Raw genomic sequence first — 18,392 nt, 5'->3', positions numbered from 1 at the left:
ATGCCTGAGCGGTTTTTCCACGCCTTTCCCGACATCATCCAATCTTACTTTCAAACACGGACCGTTAATATGATGCAACTGAGGACAATTGCTATCCCGAGCAAGAGGGATGTCACGGTTTGTTCATCCATCCTTCTGTGGTTAATGGTTGACGCCTAATTACCACTAAGTTCAAAGCATGGCACTTGGATGATTCCAAATATTCCATGTGTAGGACATATGAAATTAGGGATAGCTGGAACTAAGTGTTGGATTTATTACTTATGTGTTGTCGCGTGGACTTGTAGCATGTGTTGCTAACTCGTAGTGTGTTTGAATGGACAACCTTGTAGGTTGGTGAGATTGACGGGCCTCTTGCTCGTAAGCCAGTTTGGGTGGGACGTGATGGCGGCAATATGGTGCGAGTTATTACCAGGATGGTTCTCATTTTGATATTTTTGCCATAGTGTCTACTACGAGATTTTGTATTTGGCCACCCCATTTTGGTGTATTCGGGCGTGGACCTATTGAGCCACCCACTTTTGTTATATTGGGCGTGGATTTATTTATTTGCACGTGAATTAGCCCTTGGGGTTCTTTTTGTAATTATCCTTTAGTATTTAGATAGGAACACTTTACCTAAGCTTATGTTAAAAGCAACCCCCATTTTTGTAAAGGGCAAGCCCATGTATAAGCGTGTATCTATTTTTAGCTTATGGACTATTTTGATTAATAAAGCATAAATACTCAAGAAGTGGGAGGAAGCCGACACTTATTGAGGGGGGATAGATTGCACCCAATTATTCTCTCTTGTGTTTTTATGCTATGTTATGTCTATGATTATTTATTAATTTTTTGGTTATGTTAATTTAATTGAAGTGATGAACCAATTGGTATTTGGTTGGACGTTGTGTCTCCCCATGATTCTAGTGGTTTCAATTATGGGAAGTTTACACAACGGAAACAATAGTTGATGGCAAGATAGAGTAACATATATGAGAGAGAGAAAGAACATAAGATGTATAGAAAGCTTCTATATTACCTTCTATTTCAACCATGCCAAAGTTGGCTTAACCTTCACCTTCATGTGTTGGTTGTGTTATGTTACAAAAAGTGAGGCCTCCTGCCCTTTATATAGGGTCCACCAAAGGGCTAGGGTTGGGCTAACCCTAGCTCCCTTTTCCACCCACATGCCCACTTTATTTGGGTTGTGTTCACACCTACATGACCTCTTTTTCTCACCCTTTATCACTTGTACATCATATATTTCAACAATTGAGGATCCTAATCCTAGTTAATGGTTGTTATGCAAGTAATTAAGTGATTTTTAATTAGTTTTTGTTGGATTTACATGCTTCTAAGCTACCAATTCAAACAATGCATGAAAAATTATGATATGCATAAACAATTAGCTAATCCACTCTAATCCACACCTAATGGATCTTAATACTCGTGTTTTTCAAGTCGATTCCACTGTAAAAACATAAAATGCATAAACAATGAATTAATCTACATCTAATCACGAGCATTGTTTTAGTTTTAAATTTAAGTTTTCAATAATTCCCATGTACATGAGTTTCTTTAATTATAGTAGGAGGTGCCACGTTACATATATACAAATGGGATGTAAGGCTTTCAGGTTTACCGTGCGAGCTCAATGAGAAAATGTGGAAAATCATTTGCCCATCCACAACGAAAACTTTGACACCACCAATGACGATATTAAACCACTCCGTAAATTGATATGGTTTCGCTCGCCTACCCTAGTAAGGAACTTTTCCATCTTACCTGCTCAAAAAGGCACTTATCCTTTGTAAGACCGTGTTGGATATCAAATAGGGAAAGTCTACAGACTCCATGTATATACTTGCGTAAGACTAATAATAGAGTTTGGACCATTTTTTACGTATAATTGACCTAGTGTGAAAACTAGTCATTTGTATGTAAGCAATTTTTTACAATAAGCAATACACAACCATTGCTAGGTAGGAATGTTTGTAGGTTTTTTGCTTGCATTAGCTTTCTCTTCTTCCCTCGCATTTTGTTAGAGAGAACCATTGTGAAGGACCATCTCTATTTTCCCCCATCTAGGTGAAAAGAGCTCTCCCCTTCACCGCATCAACAAGGAGCATTCTGGTGTGAGTAAGGACATGACATATACGAACCAGTGCACCCACATAAGGAAGTTACAATTTGCAGCTCTCTGAGACAAGGCCCAACGACACATGCTTCAGCAAAATACTAAGATAAGCTCTTGACTTGAACATATTTGGTGCCATTGCCAGGGAGTAGCCTAAAGCTCATTCATCCGTTCATTCCAAGCTATTGGGATTACCCAATATTATCCAATGTTAATTAATTGGTCACACTCTGAAAAATATGCAATTTTAGAGTCTTGGATGTGTTTAGTTGTTGCTTTTGATTTAGATTTAAAGTTTATTTGCATTAGGGCATTCTATTATCATCTCTTGAAAGAAGGAAAAAAAACCATAGTTTCTTGGGTATTACACGATTTATTTCAATGAATTAAGCCAAGGAACAGCTTAGCAATTGTGATTAGAAGTGGAATCCACTCTTAATCACGAGCATTGAACAGCTTAACAATTGTGATTAGAAGTGGAATCCACTCTTAATCCAATACGGAACCTTGAACAACTCAAAGAGGGGTGCCACAAAAGCTTCATGACCTTGATTCCCTACAATCGAAAGGTAAATGTCAAAGAAAGTAGAATCAAAGAAAGCAGAGAGTTGGAGTTATCACATGGAGGAGTATGCACAACTTTCGCCCTCATAGCCCATGTATGACACATACATTACTCACAAGGGCTTTGCACTTCACAAGCACATCTTGTATACATAGGTACTCCCAACTAATAAAAAAGGAACACAAATTGACTACTGAATAAGAAATAAAAACACAAACCCATTTCAATCATCCCACATTAATTGGTAACACTATTCTTGCTAGATCATTTGCAACCATATGTAAGCAATGAGTTGTACTTTGGCGAGTAACAAGCATGGCAGCACACATGGAAGCTCTCGATCTTGAGCCAGATAATGGCTATGTGATGGATGAAGATGTGGCCATGGAGGAGGTGAACGCAACCGCCCAAGCTCAGCTCCACCATCATAGGAGGTGGAGGAGGGGGTGGCCCTTCCCTATGCACTGACTTTGCTATCATGAAGACTAAAAGCCATGGGTTCTACTTTTAGGTAAATTTTGAGCGCTACTTTGAGGTAAATTTCGAGCGATCCAAAAGGCTATCTGACAACAAGGGTTTCAAATCCCTCCAGAGGCTGATGGTGGCCCTGGACCTCAAACCTGTATCAACTCATGGAGATTGAGACCTCCACATTAGGGTTTTGTTTTTGAAGGTACATCCATGCCTGCATCAGTGTTTGCTCAGTGTTAGAGTCTTCTAATCACTCTTCACGAAGCTTAAGTGCTATAGACATTGAGAGTGAGGGTTTTATGGTGCCATGGCCATAGGGTGGTCACATAGATATGCTAGATACGGGGTTTTGGAAACACTTTGATATCATGTGATGGTTGATGGCTTTCTCGCAAGCCCTTCATCACTTCCTTCTAATAGACCAACGGTATCTTTGGTGCCAATTTACGTTGATAAGTCTTGCCGCCATGCTAGGCTCTGTTTACTACTTTCAAATCATTTATGGGCCCGAAGCCGGTACAAAATTGTCCATAACTGAAAGAGGGGTGCCACAAAATCTTCATGACCTTGATTCCCTAAAACCAAAAAGTAAGTGTAAAGTAGAAATAAGAGTCGAATAAAGCAAAGAGTTGGAGTCATCACATGCAGGAGTACGCACACCTTTAGAAATAAGAGTCGAAGAAAGCAGAGAGTTGGAGTCATCACATGGAGGAGTACGCACACGTTTAGCCCTCATAACCCATGCGTGACACATGCATTACTCGCAAGGGCTTTGCACTTCACAAGTGCATCTTGTATACATAGGAACTTATCACTAATTAAACTATTATATTCACTCCACAACCATTAATTAATTGATTGGCCAAGGTTTTACCTTAGGAAGACATCTACCTTACCTAAAGTCTTTTTTTCTTAATTTCTTTATTATGTTTCTCCCTCCTTTCCTCCACCTCCACCTCCTCTCTCTCTCTCTCTCTCCTTCCCTCCGCCTATACCTCTTTCTCTCTCTTCCCTCACCCTCTATATTGCACCCTTCTCTTACACTTCTCTTACACTGTCTTATTTATAACACTTCAAGGCCCCACACTAACCTTTTGAAAAAAAAAATTGCACCTTTGAATGTAACCTTCTATCGCTTCTCCCAACTAATTAATACAACAAACCTTCGACGGACCTTAGCTGCGAGTTATGGCAGCACGTATGGAAGCTCTCGATCTTGAGGCAGATGAGTACGCGATTGACGAAGATGTGGCCATGGAAGAGGTGGACGCAGCCCCTTCCCGCCCGCCCAAGCTCAGGTCCACCATCACAGGAGGTGGAGGAGGGGGTGGCCCTTCCCTATACGCCGGCTCTGCTATCATGAAGACCAAAGGCCGCGGGTTCCGCTTCGAGGCAGATTCCGAGCGACCCAAAAGACTATCCGACAACAAGGGTTTCGAATCCCTCCAGGATGATGATGGCCCTGGACCTCAACGCTGTATCCACTCATGGAGACCTCCACATTAGGGTTTTGTTTTTGAAGGTACATCCGTGCCTGCATCACTGTTTGCTCAGTGATATAGTTTTCTCGCGGGGCAGAACTGCTGCCTGCAGACATTGAGAGTGAGGGTTTTGTGGTGTAGATTAACAGCTTCCCTCATTAAGAGTAAGGGTTTTGATGGTGAAATTTACTGCTTATACCGAGACGTAGGGTTCTGTAGTGAAGACAACTGCTTCCTGTATACATTGAGATAAGGGGTCGTTTGGTGAAGATAAGGACTTCCTATATACACCGAGTCTTAGGGTTTTGTGGTGAAGTTAACTTTGCTTCCTAGACACATTGAGACTTGGGATTTTGTGGTGAAGATAACTGGTCCCTGCATATCTCGAGACTAAGGGGTTTGTGGTGAGTTTATATAACTCCCTCCTGGAATACCTTGGGACTCAGGGTTTTGTGTAGAAGATAACTTGCATCCTGCATACATAGAAACTCAGAGTTTGTGACTGCTTCCCGATACAGTAAGACTTTAACTGCTTCCTTCGTATATTAAGGAGACAACGAGGAAGTTTGCATACATTGAGACCTAAGGTTTTGTGTTGATGACAACTACTGCCTGCATATGCCAGAAAATGTGGTGAGTGCAATCTTGTAGATGCAATTGCACCTTGAGTTTCAAACCAGCGCACAGGCAAGCATATATGCAAACCATAGGAAGCATACATGCAAATCATAGACATGGGAAGCTCAAGTGGATCAGCTACGCACCACCCATTTAACATAGGAGAGTCACTGCGTGAGTGCATTAAGATATAGGGTTTGTGGAAAAGATAATTTTTACCTGCATAATGGAGACTTTACTTGGGGTTTCGCAGTGAAGATAACTACTGCCTGCATAGATCAAGGCTTGACTTGGGAATCAGGATTCTGTGGTGAATATAACTACTGTCTGTATTCATCGAGACTTAACTAAGGAAGATTATTACTGCTTGCAGCAGATACTTTACCTAGTCAAAGTTAGCATCTGCCTGCATCCATTTAGACTTTATGTAGTGTCTTCTATGTTAAGGTGTGGCATTTTTAAACGGAACAAGGAGCTGCTGGTTTCATCTTACGTTGGATAAGTGCTGTTGATATACCTAGAGTCTGCTTTCTTTTCACATGAAGAGTCTATGTAGATCCACTCAAAAATATTTACTGTGAGTACGTGGTGGAATTTATTTATGTGGTTGTGTTATAAATTTTGCAAGTATATTCCAATGAAGAACAAGGAGATTTCTGTTTTAATCTTAAGTGAGATAACAGCTGTAGAGGGATGGATTGTTTTGGTTACGGGGGTTCATGAAGAGGCCCAGGAGGACGATTTACATGAAATGTTTGGAGAATATGGAGAGATCAAAAATTTGCATTTGAACCTTGACAGGAGGACTGGTTTTGTGAAGGTATGTCCCATTATTCTGTGGGTTTCCTGCTGTGGTATTTTGAAGCGGCTGACATATATAATTGTTAAAGGCTAGTCTTTGCACATTGCTTTCCTAGTCTTTACCATGAAAGTTTTCAAAGCATAGGGAACTTCAATTTGTAAGTTTGTGAAGCAAATAGCTGTTCACTTCAGTAAGTTGTGCTGGATTTGTCTAATGATCATGCTGAGAGCTGTAAACATGAGCCTTTTCTTTAGCCTCACATTAGAAGATATTCAAAACTTATAAGCTGCACTGGCGTCTCATTGGTTCAGTCTTTCCATTATGGACACCCTCCATTGAAATTGTGGCAGACATAGGCGTAAATGATTTCTGGATCCTAAGTTGTATGGTGAGAGTGCACTTTGTAAAGGAGTAGCTGGATTGCTATTGTGCGGAATCTAGGGCCCAATACTCTCTGCATATAGGAGAGACTTGCATATAGGAGAGTCTTGGAGTTGTAGATGTCCTGGAACTTTTGTGATGTGGCAAGTAATTGAGCTTTGGATTTGTTGCATCCTCCAGATACATGTCTATCATGTGTGCCCATCCCCAGCCTTGTCCTCTGATAGGGTTCCCAACTGTGGGGCACTAGTATGCGTTCCTATCGCATTGGTGGTAGGCGAGACAGAACACTTTGTGAACTGTTACCTCCAAACTACTGTTAGAATTTGTGCATCTGATTGAGTGTGGGATCTGGACCTTATATTAACAGACATGTATTTTTCCATCTTTACTAGTCGTGGGCTGCTAGTCGGCCAGGTTCATGGTGCTGTCGGCCAGTTCATGGCCCGCCTGTATAAAGGGCCTCTCTCCCACTTGTTGTAATAATTCATATCCCAGGGCATGTGTACTGAAGTCCATCTGTTGGCTGTTCAACCCCTTGTAATCTCATGCTATGGTAATAGAACTCAATCATTGCCTACTCTCTCTCTCTCTCTCTCTCTCTCTACTTTGTCTATTGTGATGGCTTCCGCCTGTGCATACTTTCACATGGTATCAGATGTCTAGGTCCTAGCCTCCACATCTAGGCGACCCTTTCTCTCCCTCGTCTGTGTTTTCTTGAAGCAAGAAGTGCTGCTGTGTTTTTTTTATCAGTGGCTGTGTTTTCTTCTCCAGCACCAGTGTTTTTTTATCTTGCGGTGCTCCTAGTACAAGCATGGGAAGACAATTGCTAGCTCAAAGAGTCCAAGCACATGGGGATACTATTGTCAGAATGCGCAGCGGAAGACTAACGCTTGTAGGAGATGCATCACCATTGAGCTCCACGAACACCCCCAACGGGCACTGCAACATCCCTCCACCGAGCTCCCATCTCCCAGTGAGCTGCCTCCCAAAACACCGGCCGGAGGAGATGACTATGACAAGGTGCCACTCTAGCCTATATATGGCTCTTCAACTTACCATGCTTCCACTTATGGGATAATCCAAGGCACCTTCTAGCCATAGATCACATGCTCGAAATCGCCAACCTTCCAACACCCTCCCTCGATTCGAGGCTCCACAAGCCACCGAGGCGCGAGGGGGCCGCCCAGGACCCCACACGCTTGAGCCGCCTAGGACCACACACGCCCGGGCTCTGATACCATGTCAGAATGCGCAGCGGAAGAGTAACGCACGTAGGAGACGCATCACCATCGAGCTCCACAAACACCCCCAACGGGCACTGCAACATCCCTCCACCGGGCTCCCATCTCCCAGTGAGCTGCCTCCCAAAACACTGGCTGGAGGAGATGACTATGACAAGGTGCCACTCTAGCCTATATATCGCTCTTCAACTTCCCATGCTTCCACTTATGGGATAATCCAAGGCACCTTCTAGCCATAGATCACACGCTCGAAATCGCCAACCTTCCAACAACTATTGGTGCAGCCCGACAAGCGGCTTCGATAGTTCCTCTTCTTTCCTCCCTTCTCGTTGGGTGTTTCCTGGAGGTTTTATGTGGACTGTTTTGCTGCTGTCCAGCCCCTTCTTTCCTCAGTTTTGTGAGGGGGCTGGTTGGTCCTCGTGCTCTTATTCGTTGAATGTGCTTGAGAGAAGTCTTTGAGTGTTGAGATTTGAGTTTTTCAGGCGGTTTTCTTGCAGCGGTGGTGTTTCTTTTGCGGTGGATATGGCTCCCCTATGTACGACGAAGGAGCTTTGCGATGCCAGAGCTTTGCGATGCCAAGTCACTAACAATCTTTTAGATTTTGATGACCTAAGCTCCCTCCTATTGGAAGAGGAATCAATCCTTAGGACTGTCAGAAGTCGGCTAGTTCATTCATGCACTATATAAGGAGGCCTCCCATTTCTCACTTTCCCCTCCATTCCCTTGCACAAGTTCAACATTCTCTTGTTGGCTATTGTCATTGTAAAGCTTCAAGCTATTATAAAAGGTGATCTTGTCCACAAGCTCTCTCTACTCCCTCTCTAGTTTTGTTTATGCTTCTGCATGTGCATTCTCCAACATGGTATCATTCGCTTAGGTTCAGGCTGCCCCATCCTTTTGCAAATTGCTCCCCGTCTTCTATTTTGCTATGTGTTTTGCTTCCATAGCTTCTCCGGCTGTAGAATAGCATATTCAGTTACTGCGTTTTACTGCATTGTTGCATTTTCTGGTCCAGCCAGCCCTCTTGCTGCTGTTGGCCAGCCCTACAGGCTGTATTTTGCTCTTCAGAAGCAAGCGTTGGAGTTATTGGCTGCGTTTTCTGTTTTCAGCATCAGTTATTGGTGAGTTCTTTTGCATGTGGTGTTGCCAGATAAGTGGCACTACATCTCCTTCTTCCTCCACGAGTCCCTTCTGGTACGAGGTTCCCGGTGGTTTCTTGGACTGTTTTGCTACTCTCTAGCCTCTGTCTCTCTCAGATTTGAGAGGGGGTTGATTGGCTATGGAGCCTTGCTTCATTGGAAAGCACTTGAGGGGAGTCTTGGAGAGCTGAGATTTGTGTTCTTTGTTGCTACGGATATGGCTCCCCCTTGTAGGAATGTAAACTGGCCTTGGTCTTCAAACAAAACCAAAGGGCAGTGCAAAACAAACACTCACACACAAAACACTTCAACACCTTTGAAGACCTAGAAAAGGAAAACAAACAGGGGGAGCTAGAGTGCTCTTGCAAATAGTACACGAACATCGACTGGCCCCAAAATGCAGTGGCACCCCTTGCGGCATTTCTTTAATTGATTATAAGAGCTTTGATTATAATAAGGTTGGAAACTCAGCCGTCACAGTAGAACTCCTGAAGCTTGCAAAGACCCTGCATCATGGCTTCTTGTTCACTTGGCATTCATAAACAATTCCAGCTATCGTTCACATCAAAAGACTCTTTCACATTGAGTCTTGCATATAGAAGCTTTCTCCCATGATCAAGGCTGCCACAACCATCCATAGCCTCTCACCCTATGAATAGCATCACATCCTGACACATCTAGTGCTCCTACTTCACAACAAAGACTCCACAAAGTGTTTCCCAAAAGAGAACTCGCATCACAACACAACATACTATACAGGCGACACATCTGTACCAACCCTCTCTACCTTCCAAGGGTCCTATCCATCTTAGTCATGGATTCCTCGACCCCTGTCCAATAAGTAGCAAGGCTGTACCAAACATGTGTCCATTTCTGTAACCACTGCTTGCATGTGACCTATCTTCTGGAGAAACCAAAAACATGTTTCATCAAGAAACCTGTGACCTGTTTCCGCATGAGACCCTTAGGCATGTTTCCCCTTGAAACCTTTGTGTTGTTTTCACACAGAACCATACACACCACCATTCAAAGACAGTGTCAACAACGGCATACATCCAGTGACGTGTTTCCTCATGAAACATCTGGAAGCATAAAGATGCCCACAATTGCAAGTCCCTCTCTTCCTTTCAAGCAGGAAGAAAACAATCTGCTCCATGAACATGCACCCATGCGAGCTTGCATCACTTCCATACCAAGAAACACATCCAAGTGACCCTGTACTTGCGGCTAGAAACCCATGCACACAAATGTACTTGCAGCCAACCAAAACAGCCCATAAACAATCTCAAAGCAGCCCCATGCCTCCTTCCAAGAGAGAGTGAAAAGTCCACGCGACTGGGCCAAAGAGAGAGAGAGAGAGAGAGAGAGAGAGAGAGAACAGTGCTTTCGTGCTGCATCTCCTGCTGCCCCTGCAGTCCCACGGTGCCTTCCACGCAAGAGGGAGGGGGAAAAAACAGTCCAGCCTTCTGGCTTATCAAGGGAGAACCCACGTGCTGCAGCCGGACTCCTAGTGAGATGGAGAGAGAGAGAGACCGCTGTTCAGTCTTGTGCGCTGCCTGTAGTCTGCTCGCCCCCTTCCAAAAGAGAGAGAGAACGCCTCATCCTGGTTGCAGCTGCCTGCGAAGAGAGAGAGAGAGAGAGGGAAAGACCTGCAGTCTTGCGCCTCCCCTCCTATAACCGTCTGCAGCTCACCAATAGCCAAGAGAGTCCAAGAGAATGTGTGCAGCCCCTGTGCGCCTGCAGTCCAGTCCTCTGTGTGCCAAGCGAAAGAGGGGGAGAGAGAGAGAGAGAGAGCATGTGCTGCAGCTCCAGCCCGTCAGCCCCTCCAAGAGAAAATGCACACATGTCAAGCTTCCAGCCCTGCCTGCCAGGAAAAGCACCTCTATGCTGCAGCACGACTTATCCCTTAAAAAGGGTCTCCCCCAAATATAACATAGCCCCTCCAAGAAAAGGCCATGATCTTCAAAAGAAGGATATTCTTTTCTTTTTATAGGTTTAAATCCTTTGTCCCCTCTAACCTTTGTCCCCATGGGCTATGAGAAGGGACTTTACTCATTTGCCCCCCAAATTGGTGCCATTCACACTGTCCACCATGTCCCTGTGCACACTTGCATATTGTCAAGAGAAAAACAGAGGCACAGTTAGGCATCCAATGAGCAAAGACGTCCCATATGACAAAAGCAATGGCCCTCAAGTGCATCTGGGTGATGAAACAATCATCCTGCACAATATGGCCACACGTCACGTCAAAGTGACAAACAACTCTTGCTTGTTCCTTCAGAATCTGCCACAAAAGTCTAAAACCAAGTGGAAACATGTAACCTGTGTTAGCCAAAAACAAAACCATGCGTCATTCCACATATGACACACTTACGATATGACACATGCATTCGCAAAAGCAATATGCTCCTCAAGATGCTTTACCCACCCTAAAGTAACAGTCCAAGGGCTGCTCGCAAGCCTTACGCCCATGGCTATCCCGCAGGATCCACGACTGCTGGTACATCATGAGCATATGAAAGCACTCAATGCATCCAAACAATATATCCACTATGTACTTCCCACATATGTCCCTCCTGATGCTTTACCCACTCTAGTGGTACATCCCGTAGGACCCACAACTAGTGGTACACCATGAACATAGTAAAGTACTTGATGTATCATACCAACATACATGCCTCGCACGACACAATCCGGAGTGTTCCCGATGTATTCTCAAGGGTACCAGGATCGAATGACACCAGAATACAATAATACCTCAGGAAGTGTATGAATACATGCACAAATAGAGTTCGATCCATGTATCCATGAACTAAACCAACTCTAGGACTGCTCGCAAGACTTACGCCCTCCATAGAGTCTCGAAGTGTTAGCTCTGGTTGCCGCAGACTTTGAGCTCAACCAATCCATGCCATTCCATAGGAGACCAGCTCCACAAATAGCATCAATCTCAATATCCAATTGACCAATCCTGTGGTCAAGAAGAGCCAAAACCATATGACAAAGATCAATGTCCCGATCTTCCTCAGTCATACCTTAGTTCCAAAGGCAAAAAACCATCTCTATTATCCATAGTTGCAGTTATAGTTCATGGTGTGGCCGATTGTGAACCATACCCAACTTTATCATCTCATGTGACTAGTACACAATATCATAGAAGTCCCATAAGCAGATGTACTGTTAGCTGTCAGGATCTTCGGGTGAGACAAAAGTTGCACCAAGCGACCTCTAGATGACATTTGAGCCTGTCTGTAACAAGGGAGCGAAGGTGCTACCCCCCTCTTGAGCATCAGGCAATGCTCTAGACCCCAGCTTTGCTGAACCTAAATGAGCCGTAGCAAGAGTCGACTCCAACTCAAAGGCATCAAGATAAAGCTGCAATTCATGAGGTGAATCTCCTAAGTCACCCTCGTCCCTCCACTTTGCATCCATCGGTGAATAGTTCTTGAACTTCACAAGATAGTGACGGGGAACTTTACCTCATACCTTTCTTTCCTTATGTGCCACTATCTGCTCGAGAATAAGAACCGCATCAAGTTCCTCTGCTTCCGGCTGAGTCTCATCTGATACATCCTCAGGCACATCCCCTCGGAAAGGTCTAAGTAGACTCACATGAAATACATTGTGAATCCTCCAGTGATCTAGTAGCTTCAAACAATAGGCCACCTCACTGATCTTTTCCAAAACCTTCTTGCACTCTACCCAAAAAGTAAGAGCAAGTCCCCGATGAAGCATAGTAGATCACCATTGCTATTCAAGAAATAGAAAGAGATGCTGATAACTAAACTTCTAAAACGAGTTTGAATGTTCAGCTCAAGGGAAAGTTACTGAGCTGGCATAGGCGAGCAAATTTTTTTTGCCACATCATCAGTTTTTTTTTTGGGGGCTTTGCTTTGGGGATTTTTGATCGTTTTGTTTCTGATTTTGACCTCCATTTTCCCAAAAGATGAATAGAAAGTCCTTAAATCAGATTTCGATCCTAAAAGTTAGTATATCTTTAAAATTTGTTGAAATTGAAAGTTGTTAGGTGATAAGAATACTTAACCTCCTGCAAAATATAAGTAGCTAGATCAACAACCAGTAACATGAAGACATTTGATGCATAAGGATGAATGCCTATGTGTTCACGCATTCCCAAAACAACATTCGTTGCAAGTTCATCAAGTAACTTAATGTGCATGTGCCTAAGGTGAATACCATTCATTCAATACACTTTGTATCCAACTATACTCTCCCTCATAAAGGTAAGAGTGCATAGTCCATCATGCTTTATGAAGCATGTCTAAACACACTTCCCCACTTAGGGATGGAAGCATGTCCATGGCCAATCATACTTCCCCACTCAGGGATCGAAGCATGTCCAATCATACTTCTCCGCATAGGGATGGAAGCATGTCCATTCATGGGTTCCTTTGGAATAAGCACTCATGTCTAATCATGAAGCCTGTCGTGTTAGGTCAGACAACATGTCCAAGTTATATTTATCTTCAAGATTCTTGATACAAGATTCCATGTACATGGTTAGTGTCACCAGCCTGGACATTTCCCAGTCTGAAAGGGGTCTGGTGGACTCCAGGATGTTTAAATATTTGGAAAGTACAAGCTTTGGGAATGGGGGATTATCCTAGAATACAAAGGACCACACTCCTAAAATTTAGGAGAGTTGCTATTTTTGGCCTGACTCCGATGGAAATTCTGTTCGCGTCATTACATCTGGAATTGAGCAGATACCAAGAGTTGGCAAAGTGCCTATGACAGAATGTCTACTAGTTGGGATATTTTTAGAGCTAAAGATTATGGGAGAATCCATCTCTTAGATTGGGACATGTGGCAAGAAAGTGGATCAAAGTGAGACAAGTGGCCTGACACTTGTTAGAAAATGGATCAAAGTGAGACAAGTGGCCTCACACTTGTCACTTCAGCTATTGTGTGGCTCTCCACTTGTCATTGTAGCCTTCTCTTGCCATTTTAGCTCATGGGAGGCCCAAATCTATAAATTGGAGCCCCCTCTCTTCATTAATAGAGGCTCTCTTGCTGCACACTAGCCTCTACCACCGTTGAAGGTTTCTCTAATGATGGCTACTCTCTTTCTCTCTCTCTTGAAGGCTGCCCATGAAGAATACCGGCTGTTGGGGACTGTTTTGGAGGCTTCCATCGCGAAGAAATACTGAAGGCAAGGGTATTCAATCATTTATTATGATTTCTAGCCATTGTATGTGTTGTACCAGCATTTGTACTTGCTGTACCTGTTGTACCAGCCACCGTACCGGCTGCACCAGCCATCATACTTGCTGTACCAGCCGCCGTACTTGCCGTACTTGCCGTACCAGCCATCGTACCGGCTGTACCAACCACCGTACTTGCTGTACCAGCCACTGTACCTACTGCACCAGCATTTGTACTTGCTATACCTACTGTACCAGCCACTGTACCGGTTGTACCAGCCATTGTACCTGCTGTACCGGCTGAATGGAGAGTTGTACTTGCTGTACTAGCTCTATTGCATGAAGACCCGTGGTTTTTGGGGAAGAATCAGTACCCACACGGAGGTATATGGATTATATTGTTGGCTCGGCATTTCTACAGTCTATGTTCCGGCTTGGTTGCCTCGTGTTGGGCTGTGTTATGGCATTTGTATATGGATAATCCGGCATCTCCCGTGGGGAGAGTAAGGCCCTCAAAGCTTGTACATGATATTATTCTCCTTGGGTAATAAAATACTCCAAGGGGGGGGGTCGGCCCATTCCGGCCTCTATGCGGTGTCACACGTGCAAGCTCCATTTTCAGCATTTGTGGATGTTTTGTCCAGCTTTATGTTTTATGCAAAGTGATGATGGATATGTGTTAAGGCTGTGGCCATGTTTAAATGTTTTAATATGCATTGATGGTATCAACAAGTGTGTCAAAGGCCCTAGTCCCCCGGGCACCCGCCGCGAGTTTCATTGGTATCAGAGCATAGGCTTTCTGGAAGGGGAGGCTTCCTTCTATCAATAAGGAAGAGAAAAGATCTGGAGTGGGGACCACACTTACCATGATTGCTATTAAGCATGGCCAGCCACTTCAGAGCCTATGAAGCAAGAGCATGAGCAATAGACAGCTTGGTCTAAGGATTTATGAATTCACAAAATTTATCTTGGAAGTATGGAGTTGGCTTTATGTGCACACGTTTAGCACTCTTTCCAGTGGATTATATTATCAAGCTTACAGGCAAGCTATATGGAGATATATCTTAGGATATCTTAAGGATATGGTGACGAGATATTTCTTCTGGCTTCATGACCAACCTGGCAAAGAAAAGCTAAGTATACTTTGAGTTTGCAAAGTTAGTGCTTTTGCTATGAAGTGTTTTTGATGTTCACTAACCCTTGTATAGCTATGCAAGGAGAAAGGTGTTGTTGTTTGCCTTGAGATGGTTTCAGGGAAACATTGTTTATGGCTCCCTTTAATGGGATGAATTCTTTTCATGGCTTCCTTTATTGGGATAGATTATATCTATGGAGATTTCTTTCTTGGACGAGATTTATATAGATATTGGGCTTCACAAGCAATTTCTATGGACGAATCTGTCCGAGTTTATAGAGAAGCAATCTTGGATATCTCATGGATATGATGCTTTTATGGATAAAGTCCACCTCTACTCCAAGGTGTGTGGTTAGCACGGAGTATGTGGTAAGAGTTATGGTATACAAGTCTATGGATTCCTGGACTTCTTTTCTAGGAATTTGGATCCATCCTCAGGTTTATGGATTATGTTTATGGCTCCCTTTTACTGGGATGGATTATTCTTTTTGGCTCCCTTTATTTGGGATGCATTGGACTTATGGAACTCATGATTCACATACCCTGTGTAGTGTTCTCTTGTCCTACGTGCTCTCTTGAAGATTATTTCTACCATGTGAGGGTGGAACAATAGAGAGCAGATGGAAGGGAACATGGACACTTCAAAGGGTAGTGACAAGCACAACACACCCTGTGTAGTGTTCTCTTGTCCTACGTGCTCTCTTGAAGATTGTTTCTACCATGTGTGGGTGGAACAATAGAGAGCAGATGGAAGGGAACATGGGCACTTGAGAGGGTAGTGTGAGTTGGTGGCCAAAACGCCTATAAACTATGTGTAGCAGAAATGCGTATGGAACACCAAGTTATCTATGCCTGCGAGTGATTGTTTTCAGGACTCCTTGTTTAGCCGCCCTGTGTAGTATTTCTCTTGTCCTAAGTGCTCTTCAAGATGTTGCTACCTTGCTTGGTAGAACATAGAGCCAATGGTAGAGAATATGGGCACTGAAGTCGGGCCGGGCGTCAAGGCAGCTCCTTGGTGATCTACATCGACATACCATTGTTTTCTAAATGCTGAATTTCATATGCATTGGCATGGAGGATTTGGCAATGGATGCCCGTGAAGCTTTGTATTGAATTTCTCCAATAGTAATACAATTTACTCAAGGGAGGGGTCGGCCGTTCCGGCTCATTGTGTGTCTCTTGTAAGCCCACCTCTCATCCAAGGTGTGTGGTCAGAGTACCAACACGGAGTGCAAGTGGTAAAGTGGACATGACGGGACTTATGTCTATGCCAAGGGTCATGTGGACCGATGTCTTGTTGGCAGGAGACTTATTTTGTCTCGCCCATTTACTTGGGACATGGATTATGATATCTGGACTTATGGGACTGATTTGTCTCGCCCATTTACTTGGGACATGGATTATGATATCTGGACTTATGGGACTGATTTGTCTCGCCCATTTACTTGGGACATGGATTATGCTATCTGGACTTATGGGACTGTTTTGTCTCACCCATTTATCTTGGGACATGATTTTGATATTGGTATTATGGAGACTTATTTAGTCTCGCCCATTTCTTTGGGACATGGATTCTTCAGTTATATTGGATTTTTTTGAGACTGTCTCGTCTCGCCCAATCGATGGGACATGATTATATCTTGAATATATGGCTTGAAGCTTAAAGTTGCGGACAACTTTTAAGAAGTTGGGGAGGATGTCACCAGCCTGGACATTTCCCAGTCTGAAAGGGGTCTGGTGGACTCCAGGATGTTTAAATATTTGGAAAGTACAAGCTTTGGGAATGGGGGATTATCCTAGAATACAAAGGACCACACTCCTAAAATTTAGGAGAGTTGCTATTTTTGGCCTGACTCCGATGGCAATTCTGTTCGCGTCATTACATCTGGAATTGAGCAGATACCAAGAGTTGGCAAAGTGCCTATTACAGAATGTCTACTAGTTGGGATATTTTTAGAGCTAAAGATTATGGGAGAATCCATCTCTTAGATTGGGACATGTGGCAAGAAAGTGGATCAAAGTGAGACAAGTGGCCTGACACTTGTTAGAAAATGGATCAAAGTGAGACAAGTGGCCTCACACTTGTCACTTCAACTATTGTGTGGCTCTCCACTTGTCATTGTGGCCTTCTCTTGCCATTTTAGCTCATGGGAGGCCCAAATCTATAAATTGGAGCCCCCTCTCTTCATTAATAGAGGCTCTCTTGCTGCACACTAGCCTCTACCACCGTTGAAGGTTTCTCTAATGATGGCTACTCTCTTTCTCTCTCTCTTGAAGGCTGCCCATGAAGAATACCGGCTGTTGGGGACTGTTTTGGAGGCTTCCATCGCGAAGAAATACTGAAGGCAAGGGTATTCAATCATTTATTATGATTTCTAGCCATTGTATGTGTTGTACCAGCATTTGTACTTGCTGTACCTGTTGTACCAGCCACCATACCGGCTGTACCAGCCATCGTACTTGCTGTACCAGCCACCGTACTTATTGTACCTATTGTACCAGCCATCGTACTGGCTGTACCAACCACCGTACTTACTGTACCAGTCACTGTACTTGCTGCACCAGCATTTGTACTTGCTGTACCTACTGTACCAGCCATTGTACCGGCTGTACCAGCCATTGTACCTGCTGTACCGACTGAATGGAGAGTTGTACTTGCTGTACTAGCTCTATTGCATGAAGACCCGTGGTTTTTGGGGAAGAATCAGTACCCACACGGAGGTATATGGATTATATTGTTGGCTCGGCATTTCTACAGCCTATGTTCCGGCTTGGTTGCCTCGTGTTGGGCTGTGTTATGGCATTTGTATATGGATAATCCGGCATCTCCCGTGGGGAGAGTAAGGCCCTCAAAGCTTGTACATGATATTATTCTCCTTGGGTAATAAAATACTCCAAGGGGGGGGGTCGGCCCATTCCGGCCTCTATGCGGTGTCACACGTGCAAGCTCCATTTTCAGCATTTGTGGATGTTTTGTCCAGGTTTATGTTTTATGCAAAGTGATGATGGATATGTGTTAAGGCTGTGGCCATGTTTAAATGTTTTAATATGCATTGATGGTATCAACAAGTGTGTCAAAGGCCCTAGTCCCCCGGGCACCCGCCGCGAGTTTCAGTTAGGGTTTCTCACATACACAGGTGGGTGACATTGTCCAGCAAAAAACTGCACTCCACCGCTAACAGAAGGCGCTAACAGAAGGCAAGCAACAAGAAGAAACCGGGTATTGTGTAGGTCGGCCAAGAAAAAAACGCAGGTATAGATGGCTCCAAAAT

The 18,392-nt window shown here is 43.9% G+C and overlaps 1 protein-coding gene across 3 annotated transcripts in view; it reads left to right on the top strand.

Annotated features, from left to right (window-relative positions):
- The first annotated feature begins 4,287 nt into the window (after window positions 1-4,287).
- LOC147614272 (RNA-binding protein Y14A-like) overlaps window positions 4,288-18,392 on the top strand; it is a 33,318-nt gene continuing 19,213 nt past the window's right edge. The window contains exons 1-2 of one of the 3 annotated variants that reach the window (XM_086780850.1): window positions 4,288-4,632; window positions 5,938-6,074. In XM_086780850.1, the coding sequence (XP_086636976.1) occupies window positions 4,344-4,632; window positions 5,938-6,074 (426 nt within the window). In that variant the 5' untranslated portion in view covers window positions 4,288-4,343. The remainder of the gene's footprint in view (window positions 4,633-5,937; window positions 6,075-18,392) is intronic. The other 2 variants (XM_086780848.1, XM_086780849.1) reach the window with 2 other exon arrangements.

The sequence above is a fragment of the Cibotium barometz genome, chromosome 42, assembly GCF_041138505.1.
Source record: "Cibotium barometz isolate CiBa-2024 chromosome 42, ASM4113850v1, whole genome shotgun sequence".
Classification (NCBI taxonomy): Eukaryota; Viridiplantae; Streptophyta; class Polypodiopsida; order Cyatheales; family Cibotiaceae; genus Cibotium; species Cibotium barometz.
Note: the sequence above shows the minus strand (reverse complement) of the source record. Positions and strands in the feature narration are given on the sequence as shown.